Source organism: Phasianus colchicus, chromosome 9, assembly GCF_987193195.1.
Source record: "Phasianus colchicus chromosome 9, bPhaCol1.hap1.1, whole genome shotgun sequence".
Classification (NCBI taxonomy): domain Eukaryota; kingdom Metazoa; phylum Chordata; class Aves; order Galliformes; family Phasianidae; genus Phasianus; species Phasianus colchicus.
The window spans coordinates 14,610,161-14,634,029 of NC_143444.1; the positions used below are offsets into that span (position 1 = coordinate 14,610,161).

Sequence of the window (23,869 nt, forward strand, 5' to 3'; positions counted from 1 at the left end):
CGCGATCGCCCCATTGGTCTGCGCCGATCACGTGAGCGGGGCGCACAGCCTCGGCCGTGGCGCTCGGAGCCGCGCGCAAGCGCCGTGTCCCGGCCGTCAGCGCCCCGCCGCTGCGCGCGCGCTGCCTTCCGCGCCTCCCGGCGGCGCCGAGACTCGAACGCAGCGCCTCGGCGCGGTCTCCCTCTCCCCGCCTCCAGCAGGGGCCCAGCTCCGGGAGCCCGAGGAAAAGGAGCCTCCGAAGGCGGTTCTCGGATGCGCTTGTCAGGCGTGCGAGGACGCTTCGAGGGCCACAGGATGGAACCAGAGAGAACCCATTTTACAAATCCGACCTGCAGGCGTTCTGCGTTCTGACTGTCAAGTTCTTAACTCTGCTTACGAAGGATTTAATAACTAAATCAGCAGGCTGCCTCGCGCTCCAGTTCAGCACGCTGCGGGCAGGGCTCGGCCTCTGCAGGGCGATACGGCCGCTGCTGGAGAACATTGTTGAGAAACACCTACTGCTATTCTTTACCTGCAGCATTTACTGGTCTGCAGCTCATTTACCTGCTCACGTCCGACAGCACAAACAGCACTGCCCACACCAACACTGCTACAGGCACACACCTAGGTGCAGCTCTGAGGCGCCTCTGTCCCCATACCAATGTTTTCTCCGTGTTCTTCCACGGAGCACTTTCCCCCACTCGGTCCTCCGTCTTCCATCCCTATTTCCACATATTGCTGTATCCCCAGCTCCTACAACAGCCTGGTTTCTCTCAAAACCATGTTCTTACATCCCCCATCCTTAACAGCAGCTGCAATGCTGACCGCCACTCAGCACAGCCCCGTGCTCTCCCTCAGTTACAGCACAGCAGTGTTATGTTAGCAAAGGGCTGCAAATCACCTGCCACCTAAGTTCATCGGGCTTAAAACAAACCATTAGCCTTAACATAAAGCATCATAATGCAGCTTTTATCTTGGTATGTCATGAGGCAAAGCCTTCCTCAGAACCACGGATTTATTCTGGTCTCGCACGGAGACACAGGCAAGCAGCAATCCAGATCAAGATGCACAGAGCAGACTTACTGGCCTACCCATGGAGAGACTGCTATTATCAGACATTTGTTACACGTCTTAATTAAATTATGTCAAGTATGTGACCATTTTGTGGAAAAATCCCATGCTCCACAGTTTCTCACTCCATAGGGACCTAAGATTTTGGCATGGTTTCAAGGCTGCTCCTCAAAAGGAGTGCCCACATTTTGGTGGGCAAGACACATGCAAACACATCATATGGCAGAAATTAAAGGTTAGAAAGGTTACCACAACTAGATGGCAGCAAAGACATTTTGTGACTATGCTGATTAAACAGCTGTTTTTTCATTCACATGTAATTAGACCATCCTCTGTTTCCATGTCATTACCCAAAAAATAAAATAAAGAGAAACACCCAGTTTGCTTGGTGTAGACCAAACAGATGACTTTAGAGAGAATTCCTAGATTTAGAATAAGCTTCAGATAAATACGACTTGCTTTTGCTGCTGTGAATCGCAGCCAGACACATACCTTCAAACTGCAAACTCCACTTTCCTACGTAAGTCCTGACACAACTCACTCTACCATGATTTAACTGAGAAACTCCTGACAGACATTTAGTTTCCTGAAGAAAAGAAGCAAAAGTTTTGACTGTTACATCCAAACACCTGCACTGTACTGTGCAACCTTTCATACAAAGTATGAAACTGCTGGGAAACACTGTATATTAGAATTGTATTCACTGTAGTTATTCACAGATCAACATATAAAAAAAATCCTAACTCTAACCTAAAAATTTTGTCACAAAGTTTGAATACACGGTTTATATTTGGGCTCATATATTTAAAACTTTGTTTAAAATACATTGACAGTAAAGAAAACTTCAGAAATTTAATAAAAGAGTTACTTACAGCAATAAATATGTTTAGCATATAAGCGATTCTTACTCAGCTATCAATTGCCAAGGAAATGAGAATGGAAGACTACAGGCACAGATCAAAAATGTCATGGCCAAATTTTACTCTTGGGTGCAAACATGTAGCAGTCAGTCAAGAACAAGCACTGAACTGCACCTCAGGACAGACTTTTTTTGCTCCTGCAGAGTTATATATAAATTCACCTAGCAGGAAATAGTTAGGCAAAGGTATAAATGTAACTGAACAGGAAATTTGGATTCACAGTAACACAGATCAGAAGTTATCATCTCATTCATCCCACTTATCTTCTTACATTTTTTTCCAGTAAAAAACCCCTCATTCTAGATAACTAAAAATATATAATGAGCTCACCTGGAAAGAGAAGAACTCTTTAGTTCAAATAACTTCCTGTAGGAAAAAAAAAAAAAAATCAGCATTAAAAATGCACAGAGTACAAACAAAAGTAAGGGTACTTGGATTTTCTTATGCTCCCAGAAGTATGGTGTAACACCACGCTAGAGGTAAACACACCTGGCTGTACACACACACACACACACAGAGCTAACTTGTTAAAATATCGCATTCTTACAAAAGAAAGAAAACAATAATCATCCGCCTCCCTCATAATAACCAGCAAGAAACACACAATGAGTAACAACTTCAAATCTGGAAGTGACAATTGCTTATATATAGCAGAACATATATGGTGATAAGGAAATATATTAAAAGATGAAAGTTACTGACAATAAAAACCATAATAAATGCAAAGTCTCATTTATCAATATTAAAACAGTTTAACAAAATCCATTACAGTCTCTCGAATTAGAGCCATAAAACTAAGTCAGGAACACAAAATGATAATATGATCTTAAAAATCTGAAAAAGGACCACATGAATAACTGAAACGTAAGGATATGCTAACAAAATACAATCATTTCTTTAAGAAAAAAAGTAAAACAAAAGTCTTTAAAAGTTATAGTATAAACAGGTATTGTCTTGTACAAGCAGGAAATAGAACATGAATCTACCTTTTATTATTAAAGCAAACAAAAAGGTAAGCTTTTTTGCAGTTTGTCTAAAACAAAGAACTTTCATAGAACTATACTGTTATCAGAATTCCTTGAGAAAAAGATAACTGGGCACTTGTGGACAGCACAAAAATACAATGTTTAAAGGAAAGTTTATCTTATCTTTAGCTCATGTTGGATTTAAGAGTTTTCACCACTGAACTGATGATTTATTTTGCTTTGAGGAAAGTTCTAATATCTGACTGGTATTTCACCATTTATCAGGTATCCCAGAGATTGAAACAAACGAACAACACAACCCTACTAAGTACCCAAGTATTCAATAAATACTGGTAATCCCATTATGTAAGCCTTTAAAAAAATGACATAATTCAAATTATGCAAATAAATACCTCTCTATAACATTATAAATATTTAAATAAAATTCTGTTGAGTATGGATTAGCCTCCTAAATATACAAATAAACTAAAAAAATCCATTTTCTTAAATTCGGAAACACAGATCAGAAAGACAAGATCATTTTCGGAAAGTTATACTCCTACAGACCACTTTTAGGGCAAATTCAAAGCACGCTACCCCCTGCTTCCCAGAGCTCTGTGCCAACTTGCTACGTTTCTTTGGTTAGTTAATGAATGATAGAAGTAAAACTTCTTTTTCCTCAGATCCAAAAGTATCCCAAAGGGAAAACACGCTTACGCTCTCTGATTGATTTCTGTAGCAGTTGCAACCTTCCTCAAGTCTTTCACCATCACAAGAAGCATACAGTGCCTTCCTTCCCTCCAGAATAATGCTTTTCAGCCTGCAGAGCCCTCAGGCTCTGTAAACAGCTGAGGAAATGCAGCTAAAACTGCAAACTCTTATTTCCTTTACAGTCACAAATGTACAGAGATTTACCCTTCTGCTAGAATATTTAATGGACTGGAAATTGACAGTCCTTTATCTACAGACAGAAGTTACTGATCCCTAATACACTATGTACGTACGTTGTTTTCCAAGGCTGTAAGATGCCATCCTATTCAAAAGCAAAGATCACATATTCCTGTTACTTCCTAAAAACTTATGCTTAAAGACAAACTTGATGCACCTGATATATTAAAACTGTGCAATCCTTTGGCCTATTTGATCCCTTTCTATGCAATTGGTTTTACATTCTTAATCTGCTTCTCCTCATTCTTGAGAAATCCTCAACAAAGTATCCAACTATATGACCTGAACATTTCCACTACTGTGATTTGTGATTCACGAAATTAAAAGTAGGCCAATATTACTACAACACTTGTCAAACTGTTTTGGTCACACACACCTCCCATCACGCACCAAGCAATGCTCTGCGTACATCTGACCTCATGTTGCATTTCAGTGGTGACATGACTAAATGTAATTTTTCACTTAGGCAGATTGAAGATTATAGGTGAAAGGTTAGTAAAGTAGGATGCCAATTTAGGGTAACATTAGACAATTTTAACTACTGAGCAGCATAGCTCTTGCAATTATGGCATGCTGGGATTCACAGTTCAGAAAGCTTAGTAAGCCCTTGGCATAACTCTGAAATTTCTTCACTGTCTTGCTCTGATGCTACAGAAATAATACGTCATCAACAACAAAAGAAAAGACTATTTTTACTTGGCTGATAAAAGTAGATATTTTCCTTTTTCTTTACAATATTTAATTAAATGTTAATTAAAAATCTCAGAGTCCTCTTAGAGAATCCTCTCTTTGCAATCCACAACTAAGTATCTGTGGAAAAGGGACTGAGGTACTTTGGTAAACGTTTTGAAACACCTCTCTCTTCACATCATATTCATTAGCACAAGAAAGAAGTGAGATAGAGCAGAGGAAAAAAGAACAACAAACGTTTTTAACACTCAACTGAATGGGACTACTGATATGTTTCTGTACAATGCATACATATACATATGTAATGAATAGGTAAGAAGTCACCTACATTAATATCCATTGTGAATAGGTCTCCTAAAACCAAGTGATTTTTAAGCCTTTTCTTTGTTTACTGTTCTGGCACTGTTTGGTGCACTTCTTTCTCAGTTGGCTATATGCAAATACTTCAACAAACAAAATGTTCCTAACAGTTGATCTGCATATGTTTCTTCGTGTTTTTTTTTCTTTTGGTTGGAAATAAAAAACCAGCATGCTTCTATATTTATCTATTGCACAATTCAGTACTTTTTCATTCTCTTTTCTTTTTAAGTAATTCCACTACTAGACTGAACAGCCCCACAGAATCCATTTTGGTCTGTTAGCTCAAGGACTCCCAAAACAAAATTAATAATAATAATAATGAAAATAAAAAACTCAAATTATGCCATTACATACAAATGTACTGAGACAGACTTTGAGAGTTCATGAGTCAGTAACAATTGTTAAAAAAAAAAAAGCCTCCGTAATAAAATACAGTACAGTACACAGATAATATATCACAATAGCTCAATCTGGAGCTGTAACAGACAACAACAATGCATTTAAAATGTTTATTATGGGCTTTTTTTTTTCTTTAATTGCAGGTAAAAAAACATCCACAGGGGATATTTAAAGCAAAAAGAAAAAAAAAAGAAACAACAACAACAAAAAAAGCAAAGAACCCCACTACACTCTACTTTAGAAGTTCTACCAATAAGTTGATTTATAATCAATAAAAATAAAAAACAGTGAACATAACATCTCAGCAAGCACTCCATTATAACCCACCTCATAGTGCCAGATTACTGCAGCAAACTGTGTCCTGTGCTCACAGAGTTATTGCATCTGCTGGAACACTACAGGTTATCCTCATGATGGCTGGAGTATCAACACAGATTTCCAGCTTTCATTCTCAGTTTCTCCCTTTGCATACTGGTGAGAATGTTAACATTCTTACAATAGCTTTATATAAGCAACAGTACACAGATCTCTGTTGTTAAATCAGCCTTCTAAAATATAAAAATATTTGTTATTGTGAAAATGTCTTTCAGTCATATTTCAATTTTCATTTTAATAAGGAATACCTAATTAGAACCATCGCTTTAGAACTATGATGTGCATTCAGTTGACTTCATGTAAATAGACAAACAGTTAAAAACATGTACTAACATTAAATATAGTCAAATTGCAAAAACATACAATCTGACAATGTTGTCATGTGCTCTTTCAAAGAGTGCATAGGACAGAGTGCAGCAGTCAATACAGTAAATTCTTTGATGCAATCCCAGGTCAAAGCTGTAAACATTCCCAATTGCAGTTTCTTGGAAACTTTTTGTTCACTTCAAGTTTTTATTAGCAAGTTGCACTGGGCTTTCCCCTGTCATTTTTTTCCACCAGTCCCAGTCAGTATCATCATCCATCTTTAACCCGTTTGGCTGTTCAAAACTACTCATAAAAATTTCTTCACTCGATTCAGGGTAGTAATCCTTCCCTTGCAGTGCACAATGGCACCTTCCACATGCCATTTTTAGCAAGGCCCCCAGTGTATGATCTTGAGAAGCAGGTTGAAGTAGTCAGCTATGCCTTAATGGGATTTCCTGCAGGTTTGGGATCATAACCATATAGGAAAGTAGCTGCTATTACAAGGATGGCTCCGAAGAAAAAGACACTGAATAGAATAGGAATGGAAGAAAAAAAAAAGTTAGCTGGTTTTAGTTAACATGATTGTATGTAGTACAGTCAAAGAAAGGACATCAATCCTGTGAGAATATAGGAAGAATAAACTACATTCATCCCATTTATAATGAAAAAATGTCCATGTATTTTGTGGAGAAGAATGCAGGAAAAAGTTGAAATCTGTTATCTACATCCAGGTAAGCAAAATAACCTATCATTATACTGACATATTCTGAAAATTAAACATAGTTTCATGGAATAACTGTCAAAGGTAATCAGACTGACCTTTCATTTCTATTCCTTTTGACTAAAGCTCTATGCAAAATGCAAGCAGAAGCTAAAGAAGTGCGACTACTGTAGCCACTCAGCTGTTTTTAATATTTGATTCACATCATGCCTTTGGAGCTAAACATGGCTCTGAAATCCAAACTTGTGTTAAAACTAGTTTCTGCTGCCCAAGAACCAGTTGCAAGACAGTCTATACTCAGTTTTGGCAGCTATGAGAGTATTTATATAAGGAAAAGATAATAAAGACAGCCTTTGCGTCGTCACAAAGGGGCCTTTCAAGTTGTTTCAATAGTTACCAGTACATCTTAAAGAAAAGAACCTTGCTGACAACCCGATTTTCTGAACACTAAAAAAAAAACTGTGGTACACTACATGATAATACTTCAGAGAATACAGTTTGCTTACTTCAGACATGATCTATTGTAGGACATTCAAGCACTAAAGCATTTTATGTCTATTATCCCAACCAAAAATGCTTGTTCAAGTGAGAGGAACAATTAGGAAGTTCACATAAATTCAGCTGGCATAAGAACATATTAAAGATTAAGTTTTATTAAATGGGATGGATTCAAATTTTACATCCTGTGAGTTGGCTCTCCTTCATTTAATTATTCAGCAATTTCCATTTTTATCCTGTTTGCAGAGGCAGCTAAGTTACTTATTAATTTCTATTTGAGCACACAGAACTTCTTATACCACTTTCCACATTCATTTTAATAGGAGGTTATTTAGAATTTAAGTCTGATATGTCCCATTTTTAAGCCCCAATAGTTAACTCTGGTTCCTTTTTTGAAAGTTAAAACAAACTCCTGCTTACGTTGTGTATACTCCTTCTGGTTAAAAAGCTTTTATCAGAAATATTTTTATACCTTGAATGTGTAATATATATATGATAAATTCATGTTCACTATAAGCAAAATCCTATTAATATATTTAAAAATTAGAATATTACTTTTACACTCCATACTTTAAGAAGAAAATCACAATATATCTATGTACAAAACAAAGCTCCTAAAATGTTGTTCACAAAGCTTGGTGTATTGCACCTAGAAACATACAGCATTTTTCTCTCCTTAGTCAGGTCTTTAATAGAGTATTGTTTTCTAAAAAAAAAAAAAAAAAAAAAGCCCTGGTTTTGGGCTTCTGGGTGCTTACTAATCACTGCAGTGCAATTTTCTGCGTATGACTGGAACAGTTTCTTCTAGGGACTGTTTAGAGATTGGATGAAAAGCAGTATAAATAGATGATCATCACTACTGTTGTTCAGTCATAAGTCATCTTGCAATGAGGTGACTTGTGGAAGATATGTCAATTTAGGAGACAACTAATGAACAAGAGTAATCGCTTTGTCTCAGTTCTTACTCAGAACAGACAGCCAGGGAGAAAGTGGTTCCAAGAGCAGAGCCAAACACAGTGCAAGGCAGTCATCAGATAAAAAGAGGAATAGCCTTAACAAACTGAGGAAAAGCAGATGAAAAGAACATAGAGCCTGGAAGAGAGAGGTCTGTCAAAAGCAGAGATTTGAGATTCAATTATTCCTTATCTGTGGGGGGCTCTATCTTACAAAAAACTTAATCTTGATAACTATACTACGACATTTTAGTACTAGTTATGTTATGAGACTAAATTTTTTTGTGGAAGTTGAATCTAACTATTTTATAAGGCTGCCTTATTTTGTTTATTGTTGCTGTTATATCTGATAAGCATTAAGTTTTCAATCACTGCTTTCTTCTGTACATGTGAAAAATAATTCTTACCTCGTAGGGACAAAATCCTGAAGCCAGAAATAGGAGATCAATGTCGAAAGTATAATAGAGAGAGAAGTTGCAAATCCCTTTAAAATGTTGTCTGCATATTTTATAACAGCAGCAATCACCAGGCCTCCAAGTGCCTGAAAAATATTGAAGTTTGGATTTGCAACACAGTAATTCCACTGAGAATATCTACATTAACAAAACAGTCATGTTTTAGGAAAAGTCTCTATGTCTAGAAATGTTACAATTGTTTTATGTTACATAAATCCACTTTATTCCCCAATAGAGAAGTTGCTTATCATACTATTAAATACATCATTAATACATTATTAAAATTAGTAGAAAACATTTGTACTATACATTTTTAGCTGTGGGAGAAAGGGCATGTATGTATTTAAAATATATATATATATATTTTAAGCATTGCAAATGAAATAATTCACATAATTTTATGTTGTACAACAATCATATACCTGCTCTGAATTTCCAAATTTGTATTTAGAAGCTTTTTCTAACAGTGCTACATCAGACTTTTAATTATAGACATCCCAGTACTTCACCTACACTCATTAATTTCCCCTACCATTTAAAGAAAGGAAATCTCCAAATGACAGAAGCATAATATATCTTACCTGTAGAACAACAACTATCCAAGTAAGTTTATTATATCCTTGAAAAAATCCATTTTTGGACAGCTGCTCTCCATCATATATATATACACCCATCAGTCCAAAAATGCTGCCAAAGAATCCTGGAAATACGAGATTGATTTATAAGTTTCAGGTGAAAAACATGCAAACAGGTTTCCTGTCCTCAAACACTGCTCATACACATCTGATTTTAAAATAGGACAGCTACTTGCAGCATCACATCCAAATGCAAACAGTGTTCAGATAGATAATTATTTCTTTTAAAAAGCAATTTTCTACACTTATCAGAAGTTATGCCTGTCTCCACTAGGAGTTTTTCATATGCATATCTTTCATTGCTTTCTACTGCAATGAAGTGACTTATCAGTTCACTTAGTTTACCAGCAGAGACAATCTCAAAAGAAGCAACTGAGATGAGATAAAAAGTTTATAATTTGGTAAGTATGGTTTTCTACTGTTAGGAGGGAAATTTTCTGTAATCACCTCAGGAATGAAAGTGATGGAGACATCTCCTCTATGACTGATCTAGGCTCTATTCCTCTCCATTCTGTGAAAAGCTGACCACTGTTTTCATTGCATTTCCATCAATTCCATCCGAAAAGGACATTGTTTTGAGTGAAATAAAACCTTGACACAAAATACTTCTTTTTGTAAACCTAATTAAAAATTCAGATTTGATTCACAATAGACTAATTACTTCTCTTTTTTTCCCCCAATTGATCTGCTAAAATAAAGGAATGATAAAGCAACTACTTATACATTCCTAATGAGATACTGGTACATATTTTAAAAACTACCCAACTTTTGTTTCCATTTTTTCTACAACCTCTAAGGATATGAAAATGAAAATTAGGTTTTGATGTTTTTTTTGCTGTTTTGACTAAAGCTCTATTTCAAAGCTCTTGCTTTATGATTCACTTGCTTCTGAATGACAGTGTCTTAAGTGAGTAGCTATCTGGCACTCACAGGAAGGATACACTGAGGTGTTCTTGAAATTAACTCTGCTGCATTAACATCTAGGCTCTAGAAGATACAGAACTGCTTTGGGAAGAGAAGGTATTCCCTTACTGATAGGTGCACAATAGGTAAGAACATTAAAAGTTAGGATGAACATTTGTACATACGTACATACAGTTATTTGGTGATTATTCAGACAATTAAAAGAAACTGATCTTCATGCTGAAATAATTATAAATTCATTACGTCATCTTTATTCACAAGCATGCATGCTTTTTTCTTGTATTAAAATTGCCAACCTATAAAAACTGTCTATCCAGACAAGAGAAAAAGAATCTCAGTTGTAAAATAGGTTTCAAAGCATTTATTTAGGAACATATTTTATTTTATTTTGATGTTCCATGTTTAATATTGAACTCTCCAAAAAAAAAAAAAAAAAAGAAAAAATATAGTATCCTTTCCTCTATATGTACTTATCTGATTAATCTGTGCAAAAGATACACAGGACACACAAAATCTGCACAAGATAATATTTTTTTGAGCATATTAAGTAAAATTCAATTGACAGCTTTCATGCAAAGTAACAAACACTATAAAATTTAAATCAAGAACTGGGTTGATAGCAGAAAGCAATTCCTAGAATTCTATCTTGTGTACTACTCATTTATAAAGCACATTTATGCAGACCACTACATTTTTGATATTTCATATTTCTGCGAATTTATTTTAAATCAGAATGCAGTATTCCTGCTCTAAGAGATAACTAAAATTAAACTTACCAAGCTGAATGTTTCTTATCCACACAGACTGCTTAGTTTCCTTTAAAATTTTCTCAAAATAAACGCCTGCAAATCCACTAGAAAAGCAAGCTATAAGAACTGCCATCAGGCCTACAAACTGAGATCCTGCTGAATGCTCCTTAGCAGCTGTTGCTTGAGAGTCTGAAGGCCACTGGATGTAAAAACAGTTATTCAAACTTACTGTTAAAATCAAGTCACGAGCATCTATAGAATGCAAGATATTTTTTAAGCAACAATAATAATTACGAAATGCAGACAATCATGCAACCTTTTGTATTTTGCATCACAAATACTTCTAAAGAACTGCAAAGACATAACTTTTCTTACTGTATGCTTGTAAGGAGCATAGTTGTGCCTCAACTGGGAGAAAATCCATCATCTTAAACAGGCCTAGGATTTTACCTGCCTAGCTGTATAAGCCAGCACTACCCTGAATTCCAGCACTACTCAACTCATCCTAGTCATTCATTGTGATTGACTTTTGCAACCTGTCAGTTGGTTACCTCTTCTATACACAAGTGTAAGTCAGGACACCACTTTGCCCAGATGTCTTTAAGATGTGATAAACTGTCATAGGTATCTGTTCATGATTTTGCATACAACTAAAACAAGCTAAACGTTGTGAAGTATCTAATGCTAAGAGAATAAAGCGTAGTGCAACAAAAAACATACCAAAGAGTCTGTTAATTTCTGTCAGGATGCTTTGCTCTTATTTTTTGGGGTTAAATTGAAAAAATCTATAAAATTTAATCCTTAGTTTTTCTTTTCATCTTTAAGATCTACAATAAAAAATTCTAGAATACCCTAAAATCTGCTAAAAACTCTTAGTCTCTTATCCCACAATCCCTCTAAAAGCTACAAATTCCTACACCTCCCATCATTTGAAAAGATTTTGCTCTTGAAGAAATTTAAGTCAATTTGCCATGCTGAAACCATACATCATAAGATGAGCAGCAGGACTGCGCTGTCAGAGAAGATCTGTGAATCCAAACTACTAGTGTCAGAAGTGCACTACAAATACTTTTATAGCTACTGTTTGCAGGCCAATCCAGGGGCACAAGAACTCAAGAAGAGCTGTTATCTCTTGCTTTTGAACCATTTTTTGTGTCCTCCAGCCATGGCCAGTTGTGGTTTGTAGCTTCTGGCTGTACTCCAGTACCGGTGTGCAGCTGCTACAACCAGGAAGCTGCACAATCAGGAAGCTGCACAATCAGAATAGAAATGCACGTTCCTTGAGTAAACACATCACATTTATTTACCTGCACAAATGCCACTCCTGTCATTAAAATTACCAGCGACAGCCACTGATATATACCCAATTTCTTGCTTAACATGGACACAGAAAATAGTGCTGTGGTAAGAATTTTCAGTTGATATGTAACCTAAAAGAACCAGAAACACTTATTACCACATAATTCATATTTGTTTTTTGAAACTTACAGAACAATCCAGATGTACAGTACCTGGTATGTGGCTGCATCTAGGTTTGACAATGCTACATAGAGCAAGTTATTCTGAAGAGTGTAAATTCCTGAAGGAATGGCAAGTTTAAGAGTTTCCATGGGCTTATTAAGAATTTCATCATGTAGCACTCTGTTCAGGGTCCGTAAATTGCACTCTACCAAAGAAACACAGAAATAGCCTCGTAGACTAAATGGAGAAGGGAAAAAATAAAGAGCAATGTTCTGTTCTTCAAGACTAATAATTTCCCCCTTTTTATATCTATCACTGCTATCACAAACCCAAAATACTACAGAATAATTGTCTTTCGTAAACCTGAAAAATGTCTTGGTGTAGTCTGGAATATCAGAACTAGAACAAGCTACCTGGGGAAGTGGTTATGGAACTAAGCTTGCTGGAGTTCAGTAAGCATCTGGACAATGCACTCAGACATACAGTCTGATTTTTGGGTGGCCCTGTGAGGGACCAGGAGTTGGACATGATGATCCTTGTATGTCCCTTCCAACTTGGGATATTCTATGATTCTGTGAATTATTCAATTGATGTTAAAATAAAACTTAGCCATATTTGAAGCTGATAACTTAAAGAGTACCACCTACAATGCACATGTTTAAGAGCCTACAGAATCATCAATATTTATGAATACGCAATGTTATTTTTAAACTGTTGAAAACCTAATGCACATGTCAAGGAACTGGATAAATGCAGTATAAAATGTACAAAATGAGAGTAAGTCCAAATATCTTTTTTTTTTTTTTTTTTTTGAGCTTAAAATTGTACTTCTTTTTGTATTAATGAAATTGCTATTTCCCTTCTGTATCTGCGTGATTTATTTATAGGCTTCAACATTATCATTCATGCTTCAGACATGCAGCTTTTCATTTTGTCCTACTTTTATTTATAAATTTCTTAAAATATCTGAGCAAAAAACAGGCTTCAAGCTGCTAGCAGAAAATTTATTCTTGTACACCTTAGTATGCATAGTTATTTAAAGAGAACTCACTTCAGCAGACACAAAATTCTATTGGGTGTGTTGAAAAGTGAAGTATGACTACAGTCTTCCCCAGGCTGCCTCTTTAATGAGAAAGCAAAATGCTTTTTTTGTGAGCCTCTACTCACATGGCTGCTTTGCAGTTCCCCTTACAATACAGCATATTGGTTAAGAAAATTATTTGATGCAAAATTGAACACATACTGCTGTCTTTGTAGACCAGTAGAACACAGGACAAAATCTTCAGAAGTTCAGCAAGAACTACTGCAGTAGAGGACAAATAACGAGGTCCTTCTTCTTTCAGTGTCCGAGAGTAACGCATTGTCAACACTAAACTTGTGGTCTGAAAAACCAGGATGCCCAAGGAAAGGTACTTTAAATTGGTAGACATTTCTTTATTACTTTCTTCCTGAAATAGAAAACAAATAAACAAACAAACAACAAATCAGGCTTAAAATTTAATACTGCAGACAGTCATTTTCATTTGGAATCAACATATTAAGTTAGCCAGAGACCCCTCCAGCAAAGGTAAACAACCAATATTATCTAATATTTCAAGAGAAAATGGAGATTATCACTTCAAAAATGTTTTTAAATACATGATTAGAAATGGAAAAGCATATCTGGACATTAGATGAGGTGGCAGTTACAGAAATACTCCTTTTAATTTCTCATCTGTAAAAAAAACCAGTCAAATATGGACTACTAACTTATAGTTACCTTTCCAAATACTGGTTTCACGAAATGAATCCTTAAAGTTAATCCAATCACAGATCTCTTTACACAGAGGAAGGTTCAGAAGATATCTTCAGAATAAAAAACAAAAAGCCCCATACTGCAGTACTGCAGAATGCCTAGTATCCCCACAGCAACAGGCTATCCCCAGAATGGAGTGCTTCTCATTCTTCCACCTCTCCAGAGTTTTTCAGGTTGCAATTTCTGCCTTGACAGATAATACAGCATCAGAATAAGAGTGAGTCAGCACTGCCCTAACAGGGTTTCCTTTGCACTTTGCCACCACTTAACACCAAGTTAATGCAAGAAACTAAAAGCAATGCTGCTTTTGGAGACAGTATATTACAAGGATATATTACCATTGCTACTTAGAACATTGTATCATTTTCTGCTGTTCTTTATGTATGTTAAGTACAAAGATGACCCATACACAGAAATGTTCTTCATAAAAAGATTACTGCCTTCACTACCCACTTATTCAGAGCACTGCTTTTATAATGCCAAAACAAACAAACAAACAAAAAACAGCAATTTCAAGAAAAGCAGTAACAAGTCAATATGTTGCATGCAGTTCTTATTTCCAGAAGCCCAAAGCTGATGTGTGTAGTACATATTGGATGCCTGTGCCAGAGCTGTCCCTGTGTATGTTTCACATCTACAGGCAAATGGAGCTTGACTCTTAACTATGCACTTTTGTACCCCCTGCTGAAGCATGTGCTCACACCTCTAAGTACTCTGCAGCTGAAACCAAAGTGTTTCCTCACTGACACAACTTCTCTAGTTCAACAAGGATTTTTCAGAGATCTGTAGAGCCATGTCATTCAAATATTCCTGACTTGCCCTAACCTGTCTCTAAGCTTCAGGAGATTTTCTCCAGTCAAGCATACAAGGTCACAAGAATATCTGTATAGCATCAGTATTTCAGAGGCACTGCAGTAACTTGCCAACAACTACTAACTGCCAAGTCACAGAGATGTGAAGTACACACTCGTATCCTACCAAATAAAATTGTTTACTTCAGAAATTGTAAGGCTGCAAAAATATTTGTAAAAGCTCACTAGCAAAGGAGAAAGAAAAAGATGCCTGGATGCAGAAATAGAGGAAGCAATAATTCCCTTAAGGAAGCTTAACAGAAGATGCTTTTGTAATAACCATGACTTCATTTACCTCACTGAACAAACAAATACTGTAAGTGCAGAGGACAGTATAAATCAGACAGAAATATAAAGATGACAGAGAAACAAACTGCAGCCAAAACTCACTATTTGCTAACTTTTTCCAAATAACGGGTTCTGATGGAATAACCCTTTACATGAAGATAACTGAAATTATGCACACCCAAGAACTAAATGAAGATCTTTTAGTCAAGCAGGTATTTGCTGTAGCTGCAAACAAGGATGAGAAACAGAAGCAGTTTCCTTGAAGAGATGTAGAGGGTCATGAAAGGTCAGAGCTCATACCCTAGAGAAATGCCAACAGAACAGAGAACACAGAAGTAGAAAAGGGAAAAAAAAACCCTCCAAGAGAAAAGACACAACAGAACTTCATAAAAAGATCCACCTGTGCTACTGGACTGACAGCAAAATGAGCATTTAGAAGCCAACACACACCATTTCTTCCAGCCATCCCATCTATTCAATTTTTTTAGTATTGAGACATGACAATCTGGGTACAGAAAGAACACACAGTGATGATTATCACGAAGACTCCTAAAAGCACACTTACAGATGTTCCTTTTCACTTTTCAAAATGCTTCTGAACAAAATACAGATAATTGGAACATATCTTTGCTGAACTAAGATTAAAATATTTGCATTTTGTGAGCCTGTAAAGTGACAAAATACGTCAGGACTTTCTCAGCACTCAGAGTTCAGTAACTTAACTGAAATAGGTCACAAGAACAAAAATTAACACGTGCATTTCTTGTTGTCATACAACCATCTATTTATGCTTACAATGTAAAGGTGTATCACCAATACATTGCTTATGAGCAATTATCAAAACATTCAGTAGGGAAACATAACAACAAGCACAGCAGTGTAACAAACCCACCGGAGAAGCCATTAGGAACACGTACCGCATCATCATCTTGAACCATAGTATTTTCTTGATCAGTAAGCATGATTAAAAAAAAAGAAACTTCTCCCACAGTAACACCATCAATGTAATCTTGCTTCCAGCAACACAGCCACAAATCCACTTTGTCCTATTCACCGGGCTGCATTCTGAAGCCAGACAACGTATTTCTAAAAAGTGCCAGCAGCAGAACACATTCCTTCACAACAATTCACCAAAGCAGCTTCAGAGTTTTCAAATTTCAAATCAGATGGACTTCAAGAGTCCAGTTTCATATCTGAACATAGATTACAAGCTCTCTTCTCAGTGGTCAGCATGACAGGTTAGCAGAGAACAAGCAGTTTCATGTGGAACTAAAGTTAATTGCTCCACAAAGCAGGAACCACATACTTCTGAAACCTACGCACACCAATAAAATTACCACCCTCTGCTGAGCACACATAATACCTTATCAGCAATCCTTGTCTCTCCTCTTTTATAACAGTTGTATATCAGCTCACAGAACTTGGTGCAAGCTGGGGACTGGATCCCAAAGAGGAGCCAAATACTGAAGCTGACACAGCTGACCTGTGCAACTCAGCCCACAGCAGGGCTGGATTCACACATCACTATCAGGTGAGACACTCACCCAGTTCCTGCTATCCTCATTGCAACAGACTGTGCAGTCATAAACTCAGTTTAAATACTGTCTTCAGTAACAGTCCACACCCTGACACTCTTAAATCAATAACGAGATGGAAGTTCCCAGTACACTGCTTGTACACAGTCACTCCTCCTGGCTTTGATTGCTTACCTGCCTTTGGACAGACTACCCAGAGCTCCGCAGGCCACAAACTCGATTTACACCTGCTAGTTCAAAGGCTGGGAGACCAGCTGTCACAGTAATTCTCAGGCCTTACTGGGTTCCTTATCTTCCTTCTATTAGTTCAGGTAAGAGAAAAAAGAAAAGGAACTGCTTCTATGTAGTTTAGTTGGTATGCCTTGAGATGCACCCTACAGCAGCATGGAACACAGGGCAAGAGGCCGAGGGCAGCCTGTGTGGGAAGTCACTGTGGTGCTATGTACAGCCTCTGTGCACACCAGTGTGCAGAGGCAGAGTGCAGAAGGATGCTCCACAAAGAGCTGTTCTCCTCTCAAATGTAAGGGGAAAAGACCAGGAAAAGGATTTATAGCATGAGGAAACGATTCAACAAAAATCAGTATGGTAACTATTCAGCTCATAAAAAGATCACACTGCATGAAGTTTTAAAAATGTCTGTTCAAAAGGAAGCAGATTTTTTTTTTAAGTGAAAAATCAGCAGTTTCCACTTCGTAGTGTTAATTCAGAATGAATGAATTTCTGATTTGCAGGTTTCTATTTCCTTCAGTAACTTCTCCACAACAGACTAACATTTCACACTTCAGGTTCTATTTTTCTATCATCAAAGTTCTCTCAGTGTCCCAAGTTATCTAATGCTCCACATTCTATTTCATGAACTACCTGAAATACTAGATACAGTCACCATACCTGGCTCACTTTTAATTAACTTTATTAAATTTAATATTGATTGCATTTCTGAAACTTCAAAAATACGTACTAACTTACTAACATACGTATAACATATATACTAAAATATATATTTCTACCAGCAACTAGTTCTTCTTGACTCCTCCCTACCCTCTCACCATGCAAGTTAATCTGAAAACAAACACACAAAAAAAAGTCTTATGGATTCTTATGCTTCCCATATTCACAGTGACAGCACTACACAGACTGCATTCTTCCCAGCCCACCTGTAAAGCATTTTCACTGCTGAGGTTCCCTCGGCACAGAAGTTACTGCTACAGTTTGCTCTTATTCCACATTACTATGAATGAGTTTAAGGTTGCCTAACCAAACAAACAGCACTCGCACTTTATTTACAATACAAAGCTGAGCAGAATGAGACAACCACACTCTTAACAAAAATGCAGAAGTTCATGAAGCTGTGTGTGTGCCACTGCACAAGTTCCATGTCTAGGACCTGCCAGAAAGTGACCGCCAACCCTTCCTTCTGTAAGGCAGACTCAGCTTAGCGCAGAGCCAGGAGCTCGCCCTGGTGAAACAGGCATGGACACATTCTGGGCATTCCCTTTGAAATCAGGATAGTAGATTAAAAAACCTGGACTACATTCTCAGAAGAAATTTGAACCCAATACCAATGCTATTCCCACACAAATATAATAAGATGTGAACAAAGAGGAAAAACACAAGAAGAAGGTGGGGTAAGAGCTACCTCACAAAACCTGAAGAAAATACAGGCTTCTTTTTTTTTTGTTTTGTTTTGTTTTCCTCCTAAAACTCTTCCTTCTATGCTTTAGTAGTGCAGTGCCTTCTTCCCAGTGCTGGACAACACACACGTGAAGTGCTACTTTCTGTAACACAACTGTATTTCTCAGAGGGAGATTCTACTCTCATACATCTTTTTTTTTCAGAAGCCAACATGATCTTCTTTACAGCTAACAGTAATAGCTTCTGCAATACTTTATGTATGGAAATAAATATCCTAGGTGGAACTGAGGGTGCAAAGACCATTCCGAATCTACTGAGTGCTGCTCAACTGGTTTCTGAACAGGATTTCACACATACAAATATTTAACCTCTATCATTCAACAATGCACCTCTATTTTCCCTTTTGCTCCAAATACATAAATCCTTCATACATCAGTCAATATTCCATTAAAATTAATAATGCTGTAAAACTTTGTATTAACCCCACACCCTCTCATTTTATGACACCGTTTTCCATCTTTCTCGTACCAGGTATGTGTTTCTCTGCTGTTCCCCCCATAAGCAATCAAATAATTATCAGCTTCCTCCCCGCACACATACCACTTTTCAACTAAACCACTGCAAAACACCTCATTTTAATACTTACCCTGCTCTTTCTCTTGCGTTTCAGTTTGTTACTCATTCTCCTTGTTTGATAGTTTACAATGTGTATTATTTTTCTTTGAGATTGTATTCTTTTTAGGCGTTACAAAAACTAAATGCACCAGCAAAGTTTTCTCCTATCTTTTATAGCAGAAAGTAACAATGTTGTTTTCTTTCTTCTCTCTCTCTCAAAGGCAGGTTTCATACAGTAGCATTTTCAATTTCTCAGTTTACATTTAAAGGAATCTTAACTTGTGAAAATAAAAAAGCATTCTTGTATTCAAATAATATTTGATGAGAAGAAGACGTCAAGTACAACACAGCAGAACACTGACAGAACTCTGAACCCTGGCCTTCAACAACCACACTGATACCTTTTAGCATCGGCAAGAGCAGATAGGTTACACATTAAAATGTAACTGCTGAAGACCAACCAATGATTTCTTCTCAACTTTGGTTAAGGTCAGGGGCCAAGGACCCTGGAAAGCTGTACCAGTGATTCACTGACAGAAAACTGACATTGCCAAGTCCAACAAGGAAGATGCAATTACATATTAACTAACACCTGTTTTCAGATAGTGCTTCAACTTGTTTGGGACTCAGGTAAAGTTCGCTTCCATTTTTACTGAAATGCTAATGTTTTTTTTTGGATGCCCTAGACAAGAATTTTTGGTTTTCTTTTGTATGGAAAAAAAGTTACAATTCTAATCTACGTATAAAAAAGTGAAGTTGGGAATTACGAATCTTAAATGTAATAAAAATCTTCATTGTGGCTAAACAGTCTTTAACCCACTCTGTGTCTGCCGAAAACAAACAAACAAACAAACAAACAAAACAACCACCACCACCAACAACAAAACTAATACAAACTCCAACCAACACAAACTTCATCCTTCACAGCAAAGCTAAGCACCCAGATATAAAATTTTCTTGGACTGACGATAATTTAATTTGATGAGCGCTAAATAAAACACATACTGAGCATAAATATTCAGTGCTCCAAAAATGCAGGCCCTCACTGAACTAAACCTAACATTATTACTGCCTATAAGATAAATGAGTTCTTATATGCGCACAGTAGAGCAATAGTTTTATATTGACTTAGGCTATTACGTCAATGCCTGCCTGCCAGCACAGAAATTTGATACAACCTGCCTCTCTTTTTCAAACAGTACACACACTGCATTCATTGTACAGATCACAGTATGGAAAGACCCAGGCAGTGCGCAAGAAGCCATTCAGTTCTGGGTTTTAGTTCAAGTCCCGATTCTTCTGCAAGCACAGGAGTGCAGCATCAGGCTGGGATGAGCCAGACGCTGCTCTGCTGCAGCTCCTGCAGATGTATCAAGGCAGTGGCATGGCTCAATGTGAGGTGCTGAGAGTGAACGCCTAGTACTGCTGGGGTTCAACTGCAGCTCGCAGTTGAGCTATTTCTGAATCACCAGGTTCAGGACAATCCCTGGTATTTATACAAACTGGGAAAAGAACCCCTTGATAGCAGCCTGCAGAGAAGGACTTGGGGATCCTGGTGCACAAGAAGCTGGACATGAGCCAGCAATGTGCGCTTGCAGCCCGGAAAGCCAACTGTGTTCTGGGCTGCATTAAAAAAGCAGGGAGAGGGAGGTGATTGTCCCCTTCTACTTGGCTCTTGTGAGGCCCCATCTGGAGTACCGCGTCCAGGCCTGAGGCCCCCAGTACAGGAAGGACGTGGAGCGGGTCCAGAGGAGGACCACTAAGATGATCAGAAGGCTGGAGCACCTCTCCTATGAAGAAAGTTTGAGAGAACTGGGCTTGTTTATATTGGAGAAGAGAAGGCTCCAGGAAGACCTCATTGTGGCCTCCCAGCATTTGAAAGAAGCATCTAAACTGGAGGGGGAATGGCTGTTTATGAGGGAGGATAGTGATAAGACAAGGGGGAATGGCTTTAAACTGGGACAGGGGAGGTTTAGGTTAGGTATTAGGAGGAAGTTTTTCATACAGAGGGTAGTGACACACTGGAATAGGTTGCCCAAGGAGGTTGTGGATGCCCCATCCCTGGAGGCATCCAAGGCCAGGCTGGATCTGACTCTGGGCAGCCTGGTCTAGTGGCTGACAACCTTGCACATAGCAGGGGGGTTGAAACTACGTGATCATTTTGGTTCTTTTCAACCCAAACCATTCTGTGATTCTATGATGATTCTATGATTCGTGTGCTACAGGCAACGCAGCCACCCCCAGACCCTCAAGCATAGCTTGAGTACAGAGTGAAAACAGGTCTGTAGAGTTATTGCAGAAAGCCAGTAATTACAAATAAGTTTAGATAGCTAAACAGTGAACAGAAAGGGTCTGAACAGAAGACAAGAAGGTAGAAATATTCAAATGGAAAAATTCCAATCTCTTGTCCATCTTACATTCTTAAGCTGGTTCCTAAGAGGTACACATCTTAAGAAACCCCTCCCCTGCAAGCTAACTGCGCAGACCCCTGAGCTCCAGTCAGGGCACTGAGCCTGTGGAAGCACCACACTTACAGGCACAAACTGAGGTAACTGATGAAGAATAAGCCATGGTGGCAAGCAATTGAAGAACAATAAGAGAGAAGAAGCTACATCAAGCAAACCTGTCCCAAGGATCAAGAACGCATTGCCCTCATTTAACAGAGCCAAATCCTGAACTATTTTAAGCAGACAAGTGATTTCATTCACCTTGGTAGCCGATTAGGAGCCTAGAGCATCTCAAGCATGAGGAAGGGCTGAGAGACCTGGGGCTGTTCAGCCTGGAGAAGGGAAGATCAAGAGGAGATCTCACCAATGCTTATAAGTATCTAAAGGGTGGGTTTCCAGGTGGATGGGGCCAGGCTCTTTTCAGGTGCCAAGCAACAGAACTAGTGGCAACAAGCACAAACTGGAACACAGAAAGTTCCATACAAACATGAGGAAAAGCTTCTTTACTTTGAGTGGCAGAGTACTGGCACAAGCTGCCCAGAGGTTGTGGAATTGATGTCTCCGGAGATATTCAAAACCCACCCGGACACCTTCCTACGCAACCTACTGTAGGGACCCTGCTTCAGCAGAAGGTTGGACTCAATGACCCCAGAGGCACACTCCCACACCTCCAACCCCTAGGATTGTGTGATAACCAAGAAAAGGAATTAGGCCATACAGGCAGCTACTGTATCGGACATAGAGCAGCTTCAAACAATACACTGCTCTAAATAAATCAAATTTATACTTGCTACTACCACAGCCTGTTCTCAAACCTGTATTTTCACTGCACATTCTGCTTCCATGCATCTGAACACCACGCACCCAAAACCAGCAAATTCTTGTCTCCCAGAACTGTAACTCTTACCACAAGTTCATATAATGCCTAAGAATACGTAATGGAACAAAAAATTACAGTTTTCTGAAGGAACAGATTATTGTAAATCAGTTTATCAACAGCTATCCTGTGTTTAATACTCTACAGCCTGTAAAAATTATATGGTGTTGCTTATTCCTATGTAAAAGAAAAGTGCGTATTATTGAGCTAAACCAAGTCCAGCAGAAGTCACCAGCCCAGGCTGCTCCAGCAGATGTCTATACAGCTACAGCTTTTATGGAGTTCTCTGCTGGGAACAACTGAACAGGCGAGGCCCACAGCACGTGCCAACAGGCAATGTGCAGTGCCTGTGCAGAAGGGCAGCCTCGCGGATTTCAGATGAAGCAATCTGTCAACTTACTGTTTGTTCCCAAGCCCACTCAATCAGCCTGCACAGCAGTTCTCTGAGAAGTAAGGGTTATCTTTGATCCCAATCCTTCTATGCAGAGCCACTGTACCAGCCCAGCTTCCTGCTCTAATGCTCCTTTGTAGAAGTTTGTTGCATACACTGCTTACAGCTCAGATAACACAGCCCTCCACTATAGAAAGCAGTCTCAATCTCTTCTACCAAACCAGCTGTAAAACTCTGCCCTGACTTCCAACTCTCTGTCACTCTTACAACATGCTTTAAAGGATTCACTAAAAGACGACACAACTTGCAGTTAGTACCTTTTGGTGTTTCTCTTCCACCTTCCATTCTATTTCATAACACATATCTCATTCATTACTTTAGCATTTTAGGGTGCTTAGTTGGGTTTTTTTTTTTAATTAAGCCCTGAGCTTTGTACCGCTGGAGCCTTTCTCAAGTCAAACTCCCAGCGTGATGCCGCGATGCCACGCACACACCTGAGCGCGCAGCTCTCCCGCCCCGCCGCACCCCAAGGAGCCGGGCAGGTGAGCCGCCCCGCCCCGCGGCCAGCTGCCTCCACACAGCCCCACCTTCCCGCTCCCGCCCAGGCCACGCCGCTCACTGACACCTCGGTGTCCCCCTCCGTCCCCTCTCTCACCCCGTCCGGCCCCAGCCCTCCCAACGGCCCGCTTCCCATTCAGCCCCCGGCCCAGACGCCTCCCGCTTCCACGCTCCCCAGGCCTCCCTCAGGCCTCCGCCCCCAGACCCGCGCGGGTCGGCCCGGCCGGGCTTCCGCCGCCGTTCCCGGACCGAGCCCCCCACCCGCGGCCCGGCCGGCTCGCAGCTCGCCCCTCACCGCCGGCCCGGCTCGCCGCAGCCACCGGGCGCTTCCGGGTGCCGTCCCGCAAAAGCTCCGGCTGCAGCCGTGGCCCCGCCCGCTCCGTTCCCAGGGCCGCGGCGTGCCTCCCGCCCGGCCCCGAGCCGCTCCGGCGGAGCGCGGGAGGGCAGAGCCCGCGCGCAGGGCGGGAGCAG

The 23,869-nt window shown here is 39.1% G+C and overlaps 1 protein-coding gene across 5 annotated transcripts; it reads right to left on the reverse strand.

Moving 5' to 3' along the window:
* Positions 1-2,354: 2,354 nt before the first annotated feature.
* SLC35A3 (solute carrier family 35 member A3) lies at positions 2,355-23,837 on the reverse strand. Of its 5 annotated transcripts, none has more exons than XM_090146254.1 (9): positions 23,694-23,833; positions 14,169-14,387; positions 13,653-13,857; positions 12,460-12,614; positions 12,256-12,378; positions 10,976-11,147; positions 9,222-9,340; positions 8,593-8,726; positions 2,355-6,539 (listed from the first exon to the last, which is right to left on the reverse strand). In XM_090146254.1, the coding sequence occupies exons 3-9, from the start codon at positions 13,837-13,839 to the stop codon at positions 6,449-6,451; spliced, it is 981 nt and encodes a 326-aa protein (XP_090002380.1). In that variant the 5' UTR covers positions 13,840-13,857; positions 14,169-14,387; positions 23,694-23,833; the 3' UTR covers positions 2,355-6,448. The 5 variants fall into 5 exon arrangements, with proteins under 5 accessions (XP_090002380.1, XP_090002379.1, XP_090002381.1 ...); XM_090146253.1 differs by having other exon boundaries at positions 14,169-14,391; positions 23,694-23,773; XM_090146255.1 differs by lacking the exons at positions 14,169-14,387; positions 23,694-23,833 and adding an exon at positions 22,850-23,687.
* Between the last annotated feature and the right edge of the window lie 32 nt (positions 23,838-23,869).

Bases quoted from the DNA above. Each gene is read 5' to 3' on its own strand.
- SLC35A3 (XM_090146252.1), bottom strand. From the start codon at position 19,192: ATGAGTAACAAACTGAAACGCAAGAGAAAGAGCAGG. The intron at 13,858-19,156 runs GTAAGTATTAAA...TTTCTATTTCAG, and splicing joins AACGCAAGAGAAAGAGCAGG to GAAGAAAGTAATAAAGAAAT. The intron at 6,540-8,592 runs GTAAGAATTATT...TATTCTATTCAG, and splicing joins CAGGATTTTGTCCCTACGAG to TGTCTTTTTCTTCGGAGCCA.